Genomic DNA, 19198 nt, shown 5'->3' with positions numbered 1-19198 from the left:
AGTGAAATATGCACTAGGTATTGTACATATAGAGAATGGGAAACATCCTAAACAACGATGTTTCAAGAACGGCTCACCTGAACAACGAGATCTCGAGATACGGGCTGTTATTCAGTCTTCCTCCCAAGACACGGGGGGCTATTTAGTCTTCTTTCCGTTTCTATGCCGAGAATCGCGCACCTGCATTGCGGGCGATCACGTGATAGTTGGTCACGGCATCCACGTATTGTACTGAGAATATTTAAAGGCTTAGTCATGGAGGTTTTGGTGATCTTCTACCGCCTACACGTTGTATCCTGACATCAGACGCCATTCTTTACCGTTAGTCTCCGTGTTCGTGTATTCAGCAATTTCGATGCAGGTATGTTTGGATATCTTCTAGTATTGTCACTTATTTTAGTGACATGTTGCTTCAGGAGAGGGCTTTATAGTGTAAATATATCCTAGTTGTATTTATGGCAATCTTGTGACTCTTTTCTTTGTCAGGCGATTTTAGTTGAATTTTTTGCCTTCTAATGGTATTTTTTTAAAGACTGAAAACATTTTTTGGTCACTGATTTTTTCGTTTCTGCTTATTATTCCACAGTATCGCACCTTATACCTATGAGAACAAGCACGGAGGCAAAACAAGATTATACTGATTATTAGGTAAATTCATTTAGCATTTAGTTACTTTTTATTGTAAATCTTTTCTCTTTTCTCAGTATGTGATTACATGTGTTGCCATACTTATTCACAGATCCCGTTTATGCTGTCCTTGACAGATTTTGTACATCAGACAACGAGCTGTATTTTATCTATCGATCATTATCCATGTTCCCATTTATGCCTGATCGCATGCCCTCAATCTAATTACCCAACTATAATTTTAACGAAGGTGGGTTATAGGAGCATTATGACCCCAATTAATGTCGCGGTCATTGAGCATGCATTCGTGTCAGTAACGCTTCATATTTACAGATATCTTTTTTCCGTTTACATGTTCTTTATAGCCCTTGGCGAATCAGTTTGACCGACTGTGAACTTTGAGGGCTATGCGTCTAGCAACAAGGAACTAGGTACGCAACAGCTCTTATTTCTAATCATGTTTGATTGTGATTGTAAGGAGTTACTAGATGTACATGTCACCTAGGAATTTATATCCTCGCCCCAACGATAAGATATTAGGTTAAACATATTTATCAGGAGGTTCTCTCTTCCATGCAACACTATCGCTCTTGTTATACTCTTGTTTAAGCACTGTGAATATAGAACCATGAAAAAGGGGCTATATTTATTGCTATGTGCATGGCGATACTTATGTATTAATTTAGCAATTCGCCTTCCCATTTACTATTAATTTTTTCTTTTTTTTTTGGTATTCAAACTGCTTTATTGCGCATTATATACAGTACACTGCTTCAGTCGCCCACAACCCGGAGGCCGGCAGCGTTAAATGCAAACTCACAGAGCATGTCTTATTTATGTAACACAGCCAAGTAACCGGCATCCCGGAGGCCCGGTGGCGTAGTATCGCACTATATTGTGGTCATCCGATACCCAGTGCAGAGTGAAATACAATGCATAAGGATGCAATGCAGTAGAACAATTTTTTTGTGTCGTTTTCTTCCCTCCCAGTTCCCAACTGTAAACAAAAACAGAGAGGCATCGTAGGCCTTTTCGAATAAAGGATCCTGATTCAATGCATGAAATAACAGTTCATTGATCGTTCCGTGCTATACAGTAAGCTGTCTGTAATAACGATGTTAAGTGTGCTTCTGTAGGGTAGTGGTCCAGCGTAACGTTCCGAGGGGGGCACCCAGGTTGATGATATAGGGAGCATGGAATGAGCAGGGCATCGAGCACTATCTAGGGGACAGGGGCTCTGCGGTTCTGTCTGCATGTACAGTGTCGCAATGGTAGTAGGCGGTACAGTGTTATGTAAGGTGGTGACCTGTAGAGGAAAGTGCTGAGCACTTCGGCAAGGTAGGAGAAATGCATCCCATGCGCATCAGCGTGTAAAGCTCCCAGCCCCAAGTGTCATCAGGGAAGCTGAAACCCTTACGTTATCTCAATCTAGAGTAGTATCATCGTCTGCCTGGGCCAGCAAATAGTCAGTCAGCGGGCTCCAGATATCCTTCGGGCGACTAAGGATCGGTAATAATTCAGCAAATGTAACGTGTTGCTCCTGATAGTGGGTCATATCTACCAGCCACTCCTTAAATTTAGGTGCTCTGCCTCGGCCCCAGCGACAACCAACCCGGCGCTTTGCCAAGAGCAGCGCGTTGTCAATAAACTTCTTACAGGTTTTCGGGATGTGCGGCGTGTGCCCAAGCAGCATGAGGAGTGGGTCCTCCGTAATGGGTTCCTTAGTCATCGCTGTGAGAGCATCAGTTACCTGTTGCCAAAAAATGCGGACAGGTGGGCATTCCCAGGCTAAGTGTAAAAAGCCTGCGTGTTCAGCGTTACAGCGTTCGCATCTGTCAGTGTCAGTCAGGTGGAATCTGTGCTTTTTAACTGGTGTGTAATATAACCTGTACAAGAACTTGTAGTGTATCATTTTAAATCTACTGCTGGCCAATATCCGAGCCGTGAGGGCGCAACAGTAGTGCCATTGGTCATCAGTGAGCGCGGTGGCCAGATCAGCGCTCCAATGCTCCCGCGCCCTCGCCGCAGGCGGCACGCCAGCCAATCTGAGTTGACGATACAAGCCAGAGACTAAGTGCGTCCAGTCCTGTGAGCACAACAGGAACTGCAGTGGAAGAAGGATCTCGGGTTCATTGGGGAATTCAGGTAGGATATCCTTCATCCCTTGTCGTAGACGCAAGTAGTAGAATACGTCGAGCGGCGTGCGGCCCTGGGAGGCAAAGAACTCAACTGCAGCTTTAAATTTCCCGTTGGCGAAGAGATCGCCCCAGGAGGTAATCCACAGTCGGCTGCAAAGCAGCCCAAAGCCTCATTCCTGCAATAGTGCTAGGGCAGGGTGGAATGTCAGTGGTAGTTTAGGAGAATATAGAAAACTGCAGGATAGTCTCTTAGCTATACGGCGCCAGGCATCGAGAGTGCAGGAGACAGAGGTATTGGACAGTTGGATCAGCGCTTCCGGGCAGTGGAGCAGGCCATTGAGCGGCACGGGATGCAAAATCCAATCCTCCACCGCTAATTGTGTCATAAAGGGCGTGGGGGCCATCCAGTGATAAGCATAATGCGCTTGAGCGCACAGGTAATATGCCTCAAGGTCATGAATAAAAGCCTCCGGAATCATATGGCTGGGTCAATGTGGTCCATTTCAACCGTGGGCTCTTGCCTCCCCAGAGGAGCCGACAGAATTCCGATTTCAAGGTTTTAAAGAAAAAAGCACCCGGGTAGTATGGAATATTGAGGATGAGGTAGAGAAATCGGGGCAGCACCACCATTTTAATGAGGGAAGCTCTGCCAGCCATGGAAAGCGGAAGGGTGATCCAGCGATCCACTGCAGCAGTGAGTTTTGTAATCGCCACTCCGTAGTTGGAGCAGATCGTCTCAACTTTATCATGCGATATCTGTATGCCAAGGTATCGGAGCTCCGTCCGACACCACTCGAGTGGGTAGTCAAGGGGGAAGTCAGTGACCGCGTCCGTAAGAGGGAAAAACTGCGACTTGGACCAATTTATGTGTACCTCCCGACATACCTCCAAAGCTTACGAATTCTCTCAATAGCGGGTTAAGGTGTACGTCAGGGTGCTTGACATAGAGTGTAATGTCATCAGCATATAATGACACATCTGTCTCTCTCTGGAGGCATTGTACCGTGCCCTCTCTATGCAGCTGGCGAAGCCTACAAGCCAGCGGTTCAACCGTTATCGCAAAAAGTAGAGGGGATAGGGGGCATACCTGACGCGTCCCCCTGGTGATGGCAATGGAATGAGATAGCCGTCCGTTGATGAGGACCTTCGCCATAGACTAAATGTAGAGGAGCTGTACCCAGGAGATGAAAAGTCTGGGAAAACCCATTGCTGACAGGACTGAAAACAGGTAGGGCCACTCTACCGAGTCGAATGCCTTGGTGGCATCTAGGAAAACAGCAGCTACAGGAAGTTCAGGGTGAACGGTACGAAGCGGAGAGAACAATGTGCGCAGGTTGTGCGAGGTAGACCGGTCGGGGACAAATCCGGATTGATAAGGCAATACAATTCTAGTCATGAGTAGGGAAAGTCTGGTGGCCAGGACCTTTGCTAGGATTTTAACGTCGCAATTTAGGAGGGAAAGTGGGCGATAGGAACCACATGAGTTAGGCGTCTTGCCTAATTTCAAAAGTGAGTGTATGACCACCTCCCGCATGGATCTAGGGAGGACGCCGTCAGCGAGTGATTCTTCATACACTTCTTGGAGAACCGGGGCCATAATGTCGATGTAGGCTTTATAAAATTCGGCGGGTATGCCATCCAGCCCAGGGGCCTTGCCATTCCTGAGTGACATGATGGCCTCTCGGATTTCATCTAACTCAAAGGGGGCTGCTAGGAAGGCCCTGTCTCCGTCGCTGAGCCAACAAAGTGCGACGTCTCCCAGAAATGCCGTATAGGACGTATTCGCTGCTGCAGCAGTGGTGTACAGAGAGTGATAGTGAGATGTGAAGGCTTCTAGCAGTGCATCCGAGTCTCTGATCGTGTGCCCTTGTTCATCAGTGAGTTCAAGTATGGTGTGATGGTCTTGTGGGGGGCACGTTAACACCGCTAGTGCCCTCCCCGGCCTATCCCCCTCGCAATATTTTCTGGCTTGCTAGTGTTTCCCCCTAAATTTTGCCTCCCTGTTAGCCTCCTCCTCGTATTTCGATAATTTGTTTTGGAATTCCGCATGTACCTCTGGGTTGTCAATCTCTACCATTCTAAGATCTAGTGCCCTCAGATCCCCATGCAGTGTGCGAATAGTGGTCTGTATGTCCCGCAGAACCCCAAAGCTTTTAGATATGCAATAGCCTCTAATGGTGACCTTGAAGGCTTCCCAGATGTGTTCCACCGATTCTACTGACCCCTTTTTCCTAGGAAAGAAATCAGCTATCTCCTCACCCAGCTCAGTACGAAATAGACTGTCCAATAGTGATGCCGGTTGGAGCCTCCATTGTGGTCTAGGATTATCCCACCCCGGAATCTGCGTGTGCATTACGACAGGGCTGTGATCCGAGTATGTTCTCGGCAAGTGTCTAACCCCCAGCACCTCTGGAGTGATTTCTTTGTTGGTAAGGAAGTAGTCCAACCGTGCCCATGCGCCCATCTGTGGTGTGAAATGCGTACCCTCTCTCCTAGTCGGGTGTAGGTCTAGCCATGTGTCTACTAGTGCACCCTCAGCAATGATGCCTCCCAACGCCTCTGGTGCTCTAGGTTTGTAATGAGTTGCCCTGTCCGCCCTATCCAGGTGAGGCACTGGCGCCAGATTGAAGTCTCCTTCCCAAATAATGTGCCGGGACCCCACATTCACTATCCTGCCCCAAAGTGCGGTAAAGAATGCAGGCATGTCTGTGTTAGGCGCATAACAATTAACAAACGTGACTGTGTCGCGGCCCAGCCTCCCCCATAGTAAGGCGTAACGGCCTTCGCCATCGGTCAGGTCTCCGCACTTCTGAAATGGTACATTGCGTCTTAGAAGAATGGCAACCCCTCTCGCGTAGGTGGAGTAAGAGGAGAATGTACGAAGTCCTGCCCATTTGCTGGCAAAGGTGGCTCGCGTCTGCGGTGACAAGTGAGTTTCCTGCAGCATGGCAATATGAACATTATGTCTGTTAAGATATGCTATCACATTGCGACATTTTTTGGCATCATTAAGCCCTCTAACATTCCATGACATGCAATTAAATTGAGCATCAGTTCATAAATTTGCATTAGCCAATGGAGTTTCGATGTGTTCCCCCCTGGAGGTCGGGGATCCGCAGCGACCAAAACATTGTGATGAGTCAATGTAGCATAGCATTTCATGTCACGATCAAACAGTCTACGTGTGTCTCTCAGTTGCCCAAAACATTCCGCCCCCCCACCCACTACTGCATCCCAATCATGCAAGCAGCCATCCGTACCCCCCCTCACCGCTCCCCCCCACCCCGCCTCCCCTCAACTTCAACAACGTAAAGGTTCACATGGGGAACACCCAGTAGGGATAAAACATCAAGTTCGCACAGCCACTTCACCCGCCAATGGCCTCCAAGTCTGTACCGCCCTTGGTGGAGGCCAGGGTCAGGAGAGTGGTCCTTGGATTACATTACCACAGGAGAGATGAGCCAGCGTGGTTCCGTCGTCTGTGGTCGCCGCTCTTCATACACTCGAAGCAAGAGTCAGTGAATGACAGTGCAGAGGAAGAAGAAGTACAGTAGATGCAAGCGATCAGTGTTCATCCGCTGCCGAGGATGGGTCTTCGTCCTCCAGGTCCGCTGCAGCGTTGCGCTTCCCCCTTCGGGCCTTACGGATCGTCTTTAGGAAATCTTCTACTTTTTGAGGGTTTGTAAAGAAGCGCTGTTTCCCTTGGTGTGTGATCCGCAGCTTCGCCGGGTAGAGTAGAGCATAGTCCAATTGAGCCTCGCGCAACTTCTTTTTCACAGGGATGAACTTGCGTCTCTCTTCCTGCACCAGAAGGGTGAAGTCCGGATATATGGAGAAAGGAACGCCATTGTATTGTAGGGTTTGCTGAGACCGGGCCGCCCTCAGCGCTACATCGCGATCACGATAGTTTAACAGTTTAGCAATAATTGGTCTAGGCGGCAATCCGGGCTTAGGAACAGGCGCCAAAGATCGGTGGCTTCTTTCCATGATAAATTGAGGTGAGAAAGCGTCCTCTCCGATCGAGCCTTTGAGTAGTTTTTCAACATAGAGCTCCATCCTGCCCGTGTCGGTGGATTCCGGAACGCCCGTGACGCGTATGTTGTTGCGTCGGCTACGGGCTTCCAAATCCTCATTCTTGGCCTCTATGACTCTGAGCAGGTTGTCCATCCTGGCCAATTGCGTGGTGTGGGTCGAGGTGATATCATCATTATCGGATATGCGTTGTTCCGTAGCCGTTAGTCGCTCGTCGTGGCGATCCACTTTATGAACCAGGGCATCCAGCCTGGCGGTTACGCCGTCAACCTTTTCCACCACAGTGGCAAACCCCTGCCTCATCTCCTGGAACAGGCTGTGCAGATCGAGTTCTTAGTCGGAGTAGCAACGGTCCTCGAGGTTGCATCACTAGGCCCGGGGTCATCAGGCACCGATGATTTCGTGCCTTTTTTGGCGTCATCAAAGCTCAGTTTTGTTTGGCGATTTTCAGGTTGCACCATGTTGGTGGCTGGACACGGCTTCTCCGTCGCCTCGTGTCACACCGCTGCCGTGCGACCAGGTGCCCGCTGAGGGGGTGACGATGCAATCCCAGCAGGGGGCGCGTCTGTGGTCAGGTACAACTCCGTGCGCACCCCCCAGTGTCGGCCCAAGCCAGATGAGGCACCTCTAGTGCACAATAGTCGCTTCTTGGGGGGGGTATAGGCCATCCGACACTCCCCGCGCCCTCAGTCTCTCCGGAGGATATGGTGTACAGGCCCTGATGGCAGCAATGTTACAGCTGTAGCCGCCTTGTGATAAAGTAGGTCCTAAATCAACCCCACTTCGTGAAGGCAAGGACACAGGCCACAAGTCTGTGGTAATTATTAAAGGCAGCGTCCAATGTGGCTATGACAGTGGCAGACCCCCCTTGCAGCCTAAGCGTGGGGTACGTCCAGGCCCTGCAACCCTCCGGCAGGGGGTGATGTAGACAGTGAGGTCTCAGGGGGCAAGGGTTGCTCTCGACGTGTACAGGCAGAGAGCATGCAGGCACGAGAGCAGCGGGGGGCTCTCCCGCAGTCCGGCGGGCTGGAAAAGACGACAACTCTCGGCCCCCTACCGCCTGCAGGGATCGCAGAGGCGGCCGACTCCGCCCGGTTCGGGCGTCTCTCACCTCGTGCCACTCCATGGAGGGAGTTGCTTAAGTCCGGCTCCTCACCGTGGCTCCAGGAGTCGCAACGCTGTTTCGAGCTCTCCCGTAATGTCCAGTGTTCGTATTCCAGCCAGGCAGGCCCGAGTCAGTCCCTCAGCCGGGGGCGAGGCACATGGGAGAACGACACTGCCGCACTCCGGTCACAAGACCCCAGGCAGGTGTCGCTCGGGCTCCAAGTGTTCATTCACAACCCGGGCCTAACTCCTCGTGGAAAACCTCGGGTTCGCGCAGTCTGTCACAGCCGGTCTCCTCTGCTCGCGGTCTCAGGGTGTGCCAGCGGTCGATCTGCAATCGGCGCTGCCGCCGGTTCCGGACCACACAACAATCTCAATTTCAGGTTGAGTGTAGAGGGAAGCCCCCCGCAGCAGATGGTGGGTGAATTCGCTGTTTTCTCACAATGTGGTACAGGATAATCGTCGGATAAGTTGCCAAAAAGCGGGAGCTACGCAATTAGGCAGCCATTCCGCTTGTGCGCCCTCTAGCGCCCCCTTCCCATTTTCTATTATTGACAGAAATGGAACAATGAATATATTCTATTACCAGAAACATATATTCCATAAATTAAATTGAAGTAAGAAGAAGTGTTAGAGGTTCCACATCTTGAAATTTAAAGTAAGTATTAGCAATAAATGCTGAGAAGTATCAACTCTGGCTGCCCGGCTTCTTAACTAAGTTTTAAGGATATCTCCTTTTTGGGCAAAGTGTTGCTGCCGTTTCCATTGCTTTTTTGAAGCTCATTTAGAATAGGCCTATGCTCTTGGATTTGCAGAGCTTCTATCTATCCCCCCTTTTATAGTAATTTTCCATCTAAAAACAGATTACTGGTTTAGGTGTAGGTTATCATCAGTTTCCCTCCCTAAAAAAACCCTTTTCCCCACCCCCCTTTGTTAGAGTAGTTTTTTATCCTAAAACATATTTCTGGTTTAGGTATAGGTGATCATCAATTTTCCTTACTATCACTTTGAGCACGATTAAATAGCGTAAGTGATTGAATTCTATCCTTTTCATTATGAGCACAGAAGTCCTTGCACTATAAGACTCGTATTGTTTTTGAGTCTTACTTGTCCTTATATGAGTGAGTAGACAAATTCCTTGTGGTATTTTTTAACAGCTTTATTGTGTCATAAACATTATTGTGTTATAAAATTAATATACATATTGTAATTTTGTATGTATATGTAGTCAAATAGATGAATTGTTAGTCTAATGTTTAATTTTTTTATTATATGTTTGTTTAACATTTAGGTTACTAAGTGGCTTGTCCTGAAGAAGGCGCTGGTTCGCCAAAACGCGGGTCGATACTCTCACCTTTGTGCCACATTTATTTTTAATCCTTTGTTTTATTGTGCTTAACAACTTATACATTGTATATTGTTCGCCAAATGAATTTTTTAGCCTTTGATTGATTTGCTTGTTTTTAACTTCTATATTTTGTTTTATGTATTGATAATAAAGACTGTAGCTTACCCCCTAGGAATTTGTTGTTTGCTCATCTATTATTAGATAGACAAGTAATGCTAATTGCCTAGGTAGTTTGTTTACATATGAACAGTAGCTTTACTACAGTGATCTAATGAGCAACTAGAGTGCTAGCATTCAGAATTTATGGCAAATGTGTGACACATCTAAATGCCTTCTTGATGGAACCAAAGTAAACAAGCATTGAAAATGCAATATATCTCGCCCTCGTTTAAGTTAAAGCCATTCTGTTTGTAATGAGGTAGCTTTTTAGCTTTGCTTTTATTAGTGTTTTTCAAACTTTCATGTAAATAACATGCATATGTATGCATATATGTATATGTATGCATGCATTTATATGTGTATTTATATAGATATGCAGATTATATATGTTTATATATGTAGGTACATATATACACATACCTATATATAAATGCATATGCATATATATGCATATATATGTGTGCATATGTGTCCGTGTAGAGAGAGGTACAGAGGTAGAGGTGTAGAGGTAGAGAGGTAGAGGTAGAGAGGTAGAGGTAGAGAGGTAGAGACTAGTAGAGAGACAAGTAAAGAGAGGTAGAGAGTGTGTAATATTCAGTAGAGAGTAGTAGAGAGCAGTAGAGAGTAGCAGAGAGTGAGTAGTAGAGAGTAGTAGAGTGAATAGTAGTGTGGGTAGTAGAGAGTAGTAGAGAGTGAATAGTAGAGAGTAGTAGAGTGTAAGTAGTAGAGTGAGTAGTAGAGAGCAATATAGAGCAGTAGAGAGTAGTAGAGAGTAGGAGAGAGAGACTAGTAGAGAGTAGTAGAGAGTGAGTAGGAGAGAGAGAGTAGTAGAGAGTAGTAGAGAGTGAGTAGTAGGGTGAGTAGTAGAGGGTAGTAGAGAGAGAGTAGTAGAGAGTGAGTAGTAGAGTGAGTAGTAGGGTGAGTAGTAGTGAGTAGTAGAGAGAGAGTAGTAGAGAGTGAGTAGTAGAGTAGTAGTAGAGAGAGAGTAGTAGAGAGTGAGTAGTGGAGAGTAGTAGAGAGTGAGAAGTAGAGAGTTAGTAGTAGAGAATAGTAGAGAGTGAGTAGTAAAGAGTGAGTAGTAGAGAGAGAGTAGTAGAGAGTGAGTAGTAGAGAGTGAGTAGTAGAGAGTAGAGAGTAGTAGACAATGAGTAGTAGAGAGTAGTAGATAGTGAGTAGTAGGGAGTGAGTAGTAGAGAGAGAATAGTAGAGTAGTAGAGAATGAGTAGCAAAGAGTGAGTATTAGAGAGTAGTGGAGTAGTAGAGAGTGAGTAGTAGAGAGTAGTGGAGAATATTCCAAAGTTTGGCACAGCATCACTTGCACAACAAGTCCAATCAAATCATATCACTTAAAGTCCTTATTGAAGCTTTGAATCTTGGTGTATATTCAAATGCTTTTATTTTCCTTAAGTGTATGTACCACAGCCAGCCAACGCGTTTCGTTCTGTACAACAGAACTTCTTAAGGGCGTTCTTATTTCCTTCAAGTTATGTCAGTATCCTGTTGTCATATAACTAGATATTTCTTCCAAATGTTAGACGAATGGTAAGTACATTCTTATTCAAAGTGACTTGGTATCAATTTTACCCACACAATTTGGGCAGACTTGAGTAATTTATAGTATCCTCAAAGTCAGTCTTTCAAAAATTCCAAAGTATAGGACATGATAATCCAAATCCAAATGTTTCTCAAGAAAAGTCATTTTCAATCGTCCGGAATATCGTCGTTTGGGCAGATATGACCCACGGACAGGGTTTATGACTTTTCTTGAGAAACATTTGGATTTGGATTATCATGTCCTATACTTTGGAATTTTTGAAAGACTGACTTTGAGGATGCTATAAATTACTCAAGTCCATGGATGCTGCTGGGAACGCCCCCAGCAACACCCATTGCACGCCTCTTTACCGCAGGACACTGCGTTAAAGGGACTGATATTTATCAGGCAGGATTACGCCACAAAAAGTGGCTTAGTCCTGCCTGATAAATATCACTCAGTCTTATGCGCCACCGGAACGTCACAAAACTGATGTTCCGGAGGCGCAAGGGGCTCGTAAATAAGGCCCCATAGGTTTCACACTCGTTATAGTCAGGAATTCGCATTTAAAAAACCTTTGAAATTCACTGATAAAACCATAGGTTTCACACCAGTTATAGTTAGATGGACATTTTACTCATACAAAACCATTAAAATTCCCCCGTTATAGTTAGTTGTACTCACTATAACTTGCGCGCCCGCAATCCACTGCTGATGATGTCACATATTACATCATTCATGACATGGTCAGTGACATCACTGATGATATCACTGATGACATCTCAAATGACATCACTGATGACATCATCCAATGAATGTGGTTTGCTTTGATATTTAAATATGTATTATAAATACACTACTTTGCATTGAAGAATGAGTGGATATCTAAATTTAAATGTGTGGATGGTGGATTTAGTAACAGTGTCATTGATTGTTTCCTTGACTAATTTGCAGAGTCTCACTATATATAATGTGTAGTTACTAAACTGTGTGAAAGTCTTTATTGCTTTGTCCTAATTGCTATGTTAAAGACTATATTTGTTATTCTTTTCTTAACTGAATATTTGTATGGGTAAATGAATGTCTATGTGGTTTGGTGGGGGGTGTTTGATTGCCAAAAAATGTGTGAATAGTTTATTCAGTAGGTATATGAGGTTAAGACTACATGTTAGAACAGTTGTTTCAGTGAGTGTATGTGTTTATGGGTGTTGTAGTGATGAAATATTTCTCTCAATGGTACATCTCCATTAAACTTGAAAAAAAAGGCAGTGTATGTGACAGTTATATCTAATTAAGTGTGCCTAAGACTTGGTGATTGTATGAGTCACTATATGGATAACTGTATACTTGTAATAGTGATTTTATAACACACTAAGTGTGAATTACTATCTATATAAATAGATGAAGTGGTGTTTGTATAACTGTGTAGGTGAGTAAATGTAAGTATAATCAATTGTTTGCATAAGTCAGAAGGATGTCTTTATAAGTGAATACAATGTGTGCTGGTGTGTAATGTTGAAATAGGCGTATAAGTATATTTGATAGTGTTCTGTTGATTATTCACTGCATATAACACTGAGTGATTAGATGTGTGTATAGTTCTATGAATAACTGAGCGGGTGTTTAGAAATTTCTATTGGTGTGTCAATGGTTTCAAATATGGCACTTTCTATTTTACAGTGAGTTATGAAAGATTATACTAGTGTGTGATGAGGTGTATTTGATTGACACATGGATGATGTCATCAGTGATGTCATTTGAGATGGCATCAGTGATGTCATCAGTGATGTCACTGACCATGTCATGAATGATGCAATATGTGACATCATCAGCAGTGAATTGCGGGCGCGCAAGTTATAGTGAGTGCAACTAACCATAACGGGGGCATTTCAATGGTTTTATATGAGTAAAATGTCCAGCTAACTATAACTGGTGTGAAACCTATGGTTTTTTCAGTGAATATAAATATATATATACATACACATATTTAAGGACTTCAGCACTAAGGGGCCGATTACGATGTTGTTCTGAAACTTTCCCAAACTAATCAGTTCCGGACTAGTTTCCAAACAAATCGGGTCCTGAGAGTCCTGAAGACCAATTACAATGCTTCCCAACATCGTTTGGTCAGACTCGCATTGACTTCAATGGAAGCCTGTGTTTCGAACGAGAACACAGGCTCCCATTGAAACAAGCATTTGTAATGCAATCAGTCTCGCCTTTGGGATGTTATGTATTTAGCTATGCATCACATTAGCCTGGGTGCTGAAACATCTACTGTGTTCTTTAACATGGAGAGAAACTAAGCACCAAACTGCGTGATACGCCACATGTGGGATCTCATGGTGAGAAATATTGCCTTTCAGCTGGAAATGGTATAGTCCACAGCTCTGTTTTAAATTTAAAATCAGGGCCTTCGGTGGTCTGATCACTGAAAATACAAGATTTGAAAAAAATATTATTGTCTACGGGTGCTCATGGAAGACAATTTCTATGGACTGGAATCTAGAGAATGCTAAAGTGATTCTGGTATTTTACCTACCTCTGCTGGTCGTTTTCTATCAAGTAAGTTAAATATAGGCAGTTGACAATTTTTTTAAAAAAAGATAGTCCCTCAGTAGAAAGCAATTATGGTATTTTAGTGACCTCTATTGGTTGTTTTCTATTAAGACAGTTAAATAGAGGCTGTTGAACAAGCAGAAAGTTATTCTGGTGTTTTACTGACCTCTACTGGTCGTTTTCTATCAAGACAGTTAAATAGCGGCAGTTGAACAGAAAAGAAGTCCCTAAGTGAAAGCAGACAAGTCCTAGGGCTGATCTCCAGAGCCCACAAAGTACAGAAACATATGAGTATATACTAAAGTATATACAGGAGGTCTCGAATGCTTGACCTAAAATTGGGTGGTTGGGGAAAACCTTGCACCCTGTGGTGGGCACCTCATGTCACCTGCCACATTGGGGATGGATGGAAAGAGGGGTCCCTTGGCTAATTTTGTATGTCTCTGGATGAAGGGGGTCCGCAACTGGCCCCGAAAGACTGATTCTGGCAGCTGTTTAGTCTCAAACAAACTGAATCAGAATGGCTGTCTGCATCAGTCATCGCAGTTGCTCATCCGGAAACCGTGTCCATAGAGCTGTATGAATCGGTTCTGAAAGACACTGGCTGGCCGGATGCCTTTCTGAACCAATTTGGATTGCTTGAACGGTTTCCAGGCATCGTAATCAGTCGTAGGGAAATCTGGACAATTCATTTGGAAACGAGGATTCCGAATCGCATTCTGCAATACCGAAAGCCATTCTGAACCCTTCCTAACGACATTGTAACTGGCCCCTAGGTAGAATTCCGCAAGGGGTAGGAACCAGGGGAAGCAGACCTATGACAATGCAAAACACACTCCTGGAAACTAATACCTAGCACAACTTACAGACGTATTACTGGGAATGTTTGTGAATAGCAAAATATATTAAACCTTCACCTATTCGTAGGCGTATTTCCTCAGGTACAAATTTACTACTTTTTCGCGAATAGATCCCAAATATGTCCTGAAGTCTTGACTGTTATCCACTAACACGTTTTTCTTCCTTAGGGCAAATAAGAAACGTGAGACTCTCCTTTGCGCCCAAAACACATATGTCTGTCCTTTAGGCTTCATTCAAGGACAATCCTAACTTTATATGGAGAAGTGTGGCTCACTGGTTAGAGGAGGCAGACCTGGAAGCAGAGGTCAGCCCAGGACCAGGGTTCAATTCCCGGCTTGGCGGGGTCTTGAGTCCTAAAATGTCCATGGTCTCGACAATTCTCGCTCCGGTGCCTACTCGATTCACGGGTTCACACTCTGCGACTCTGGGCAATAGCTTGCTTAATCTCCACAACGGCCCCTCGCGGCGTGGTGCCTGGCTTTCACCTTGCGGATACCCTGCCGGGGTTATCTCACAGGGGAATTCCAGGACGGGTTCCCTAAGCAAGCGCTCGGTGATTTGCGCTATATAAATTCCTGTACATTTACATTTACAAATGTTACAGAAGCGAAGTACTGCTTTTATGAATGTGCCCATGAACGTGACCGGTTTGTTCCTTTAAATTGCACCTACAATGCGGTTTGAAAGACAACAGAACACTCCTACTAAATCGAGGCCTATCCTTCCAATACTTTACTCAGAATCCTGCTCTTTCTCACAGGATCCCTCAGATTTTTCTAACCTGCGCCCAATCTCTCTGTTACCAGGCATGAGTAAGATCGCAGAGAAACTGGTCAACCAGCAATTGTCTAACTTTCTTGAAAGTAACAATCTCCTACGCCCATCACAAACAGGTTTTCGTCCAGGACAGGGGACAGAGACCGCCCTCGTAAAGGTAGTCGAGGAAGCCAGATGCATCTTGGATTCAGGGGGATCGGTCTTACTGATCCTCCTGGATCTAAGCGCTGCATTTGACACAGTGGACCACAAGATCCTGATCCAGCGACTACTCAACCTGGGAGTGAGGGACAAGGCACTCAGCTGGCTCTCATCTTTCCTGAAGGACAGAACCTTCCAGGTCTGTGAAGGGAATATACGATCAGACCCATTCCACCTCCAGTGTGGGGTTCCACAGGGCTCTTCATTGAGCCCCACACTATTCAACACTTACATGGCCCCCCTGGAGGATGTGGTCATCCCCTTTGGGATAAAAGCCGTAACATATGCTGACGACACCCAAATGGTTGTGTCCTTCTGCCTTGAAGGTGAAAAGATAAAAATCCTTCATGATTGCCTTGAGGGAATCTACAAGTGGATGTCCAATTCAAGGTTGAAACTCAATGGCTCCAAGACCGAGCTCATGCTGTTGGGACATCAATTGTCGCCTCTCCCGTCCGCCATGTGGCCCTCATGCCTAGGTCCCCTTCCTCAGCCCAAGACGGAACTTAAGAGTTTAGGCTTCTGGCTAGAACAGGATCTATCCATGAAAACACAGGCTAAAAAAACTGCTGGCACCTGTGTTGGCCTACTTCGCTCAGCCAGGAAGATTCTCCCTCTACTCCCTGCACAATCACAAAAACTGCTTATCCAGGGCTTAATACTATCGAGGTTGGACTATAGTAACGCCCTCTTCCTGGCGGCTCCAGAAGCTACCTTTAATGTTCTCCAAAGAACACAGAATGCCGCTGCTCGGATACTGACAGGAACACCCCGGAGATCTTCTGCTAAACCAGCACTGAAGGCACTTCATTGGCTGCCGATTCGAGAAAGAGTCATATTCAAGGCCCTATGCACCACCCATAGGGCCTTGCAAAACCTAGGGCCGCCGATGCTGAAGACCATGCTTTACCCATACAAACCCAATAGGTCCCTCCGCTCCTCTCAAAGGAACCTGGCTACGGTCCACAGAGCAAAGAAAGCCCGCACTGGAGGACGCCGCTTTTCGGTCACAGCTGCTACTCTATGGAACGCCCTACCAATCCATCTTCGGGCCAAACCCAACTACATGAAGTTCCGGAAACTACTCAAAACGCACCTCTTCCCACAATAAAGCTTCTCCTTCCTTCTTTGGCCCTTTGCCCCCCGCCCCCTTCCTCCCCTCAGCTGTTTATGCAATCTCAGCGCTGGGACGCTTTCGGGCAGCCATGCGCTATATAAATCCTGCTTTCATTTCATTTCATTTCATTTCAAGTCATACTGCACTGTTTGGAAAAACGCGTTATTCAACGTGCATTTACAATTTGAACGTGCAATTGGCTTACACGATTCTATAAATTATTTTGCAATGCTCTGAGGTTGATTTAATTCAGTTTTCTGAATTTTGGCAAATTCTTTTCACTATTATGTCAAATATTCGACTGTGCGTTTTTGTCCCCAAGCGTACACATCTTGTAACATATGGGTGCAGTGAAGAAGCTTTTAAGTGCACGCACAATTTCAGCTTGAAAAAAATACTCGTCGTCATGTTGAGAATAATATCAAAGAAAGACAAATTGTTAATGTTTTTTACAGTTGGCAGATGAGCTTCTTCGCTCTCCCCATTGCAGATTTTGAAGAGAAGCATGAAATAAGCGACATTCCCTAAAACTGTCACTGTTAATACATTCTGGGCGATGGAAAACAGCAGCAGGGAATAACTGTTTCTCAACCATGGAACGCGCAATTGGCCTTTGGGCATTTAAGGAACTATTCCCAGAAACCAGGGGCTAGCTAGGTCAATAAGACTTGAGGGGAATTGGGGGGAGGGGGGGATGGGGGGGGGCTTCAGATTTTAAGAAACTCTCGCTGTCATATCATAATTATTATTATATGAGAAGGAGAGCAGACTTTCAAAACAGAAGAATGTGTGTGTTTATGTCCGAGTGAGTATTAAAAAAAGTCCCAGGTGAAATCAGACTGTCAACTCGCCATATTTACCGACTGAAGGCTCCTGTACCCTATTATTTAGTAAATTATACATTTATTGGGGGTGGGGAGGTAACACCCCAAACACCTCTCTGAAGCTACAACCCCCGCAGAAATAATGGGCTGCGGAGCAGGAATTTCAAAAGTTCTCACTGCCTGCATACCGAACTCGCATGCTGTCATGCCAGTGCCCTGTAAATGCCGAAAGGGACTCCCCACACCCCAGTCCAGCCACAGTTCTCTAACATGGGCAGAATTCCACGCCCCTTGTGCACAGAGGTGGAGTTATGCCCACACATTGAAAATGCATGTATATAGCGCCTACCACCCCTGACGAGGCGTTGAAATTGGGCATGTAGGGGGGTGTGGATACATACCTGGCACCTGCAGACCACGTCAGAGTCTGTTGACAGCAAATCCACGACTTTTCCTTTGCCCTCGTCGCCCCACTGGGCTCCGAGCACCACGATGACCTTGTTGTCTTGCTCGAGACGCGGCCTCTTGTATCCCCCGGGGCCGGGTCGGTCGTTGGAGGCGCGGGGGCCTGACATGCTGCCTGCTGTGCTGGGGGTACCGTCCTCTCCGACTGTTCCCTGTGCACTGCGAGCTCCCAGAGCCTCAGCACCGAAGGACCAGAAATAAAGCCAGCCCTGGCGCTGAATGTCACGTGGGGGGCGGGAGGGGGAGAGCGGAGTCACACCGTGTGACAGAAACACACCCCAGGGCCTAAAGTCGCGTCAGTCGTGCGGTAAAGCATCCACTCCAGGAAGGGGGGCAGAGTGGGCCAGGCTGCAAGCACAGTGAGCCGGATGTCAAGATGACGTGACGCCGGACTTATGAAGTTCTGACTCTACCCCCAGTCCCACGTGCCATTCAAAAACACTGCCCTGCGTTCCTGCGATGTGTCTGACAGCCATAGTTACTGACTATGCCACAGAACTAGCGCATATTCAGAGGAAGACAGACCTATGCGCCTCAAAAACTACCGTCTTTCCAGGGCACTGCCTGTTCAGAAATCTTAGGTCAGTTTCATTAAAAATGTTTCACACTGTGGATAGCATCACCCTAGATATTAAAATAGATTTGAAACAGGGATCTCAAGTTATCCTGTCCCATAGGTGAGAGTAGCTCATTCAGTCCAGTTTTCGTTGCCTGGTGGGATTTGGAGTCCTGTTTACCCCCATTATAAAAAAACAGGACTACAAGTTCCAGGATTCTGTTTTAAATAGAGCATACAGTTTGTGCCAGGGCACAAGTCCTAAAAAAAAAAAGAAGTGGGGGGACTGACCAAGTTAGGCAGTATGCAAGTGATACAGTGTGCCATCAAAGCACATGACATCACATGTGTGACATTCCACATGGCATCACCGGAAATGACCTATCTGGAAGTGATGCTCTGATATGTGTATGTTAATGCAATAAAACAAGTTTTAAAAAAAAGTTGTCTCCTGCAAAGCGTATCATGTAACCTGCAGATCACAGATTTTTATTTTATGTAGATAGGTAAGTAGATTACTGCATTGAACACAGATCCTTTAGTTAATACATTGTAATCCTTCGAGTAGACCACAGTGAGCTATGAAGAGTATTTGACTCCTACACCTTGTAACCCTGACTCTCATGTCAGACATCTTGTACATTAATTTACACACTTACATGGTTTATTTGGAATGGATAATGTGTATGTTATTTAACACCTTCAGTGCGGCGCAGATTCTTGCGCTGTGCTGAACGTTCTAATGAGCCAACGGGCTCATGACGGAACGGTTCCGTCATGAGCACAGGCCAACCGACGCTCATGACGGAACCGTTCCGTCAATAGCATCGAAGGGGTTAAAGCGCTCTAACTCTCTGCATTGGGATGAGTAGCACAATAAAAGAAATACAATAGTG

The 19198-nt window shown here is 45.7% G+C and overlaps 1 protein-coding gene across 1 annotated transcript in view; it reads right to left on the bottom strand.

The window, feature by feature from the left end:
• The window catches only part of ADSS1 (adenylosuccinate synthase 1), a 478155-nt gene extending 460113 nt beyond the window's left edge, over positions 1-18042 (bottom strand). The window contains exon 1 of the mRNA XM_086937899.1: positions 17683-18042. Coding sequence (XP_086794025.1) covers positions 17683-17856 — 174 coding nt within the window. The 5' untranslated portion in view covers positions 17857-18042. The remainder of the gene's footprint in view (positions 1-17682) is intronic.
• Positions 18043-19198: the final 1156 nt, after the last annotated feature.

Source organism: Lissotriton vulgaris, chromosome 9 (assembly GCF_964263255.1).
Source record: "Lissotriton vulgaris chromosome 9, aLisVul1.2, whole genome shotgun sequence".
In the NCBI taxonomy this organism is placed as follows: Eukaryota; Metazoa; Chordata; class Amphibia; order Caudata; family Salamandridae; genus Lissotriton; species Lissotriton vulgaris.
The sequence above is the reverse complement of the archived record's forward strand: the minus strand, read 5'-3'. Positions and strand labels throughout refer to the sequence as shown.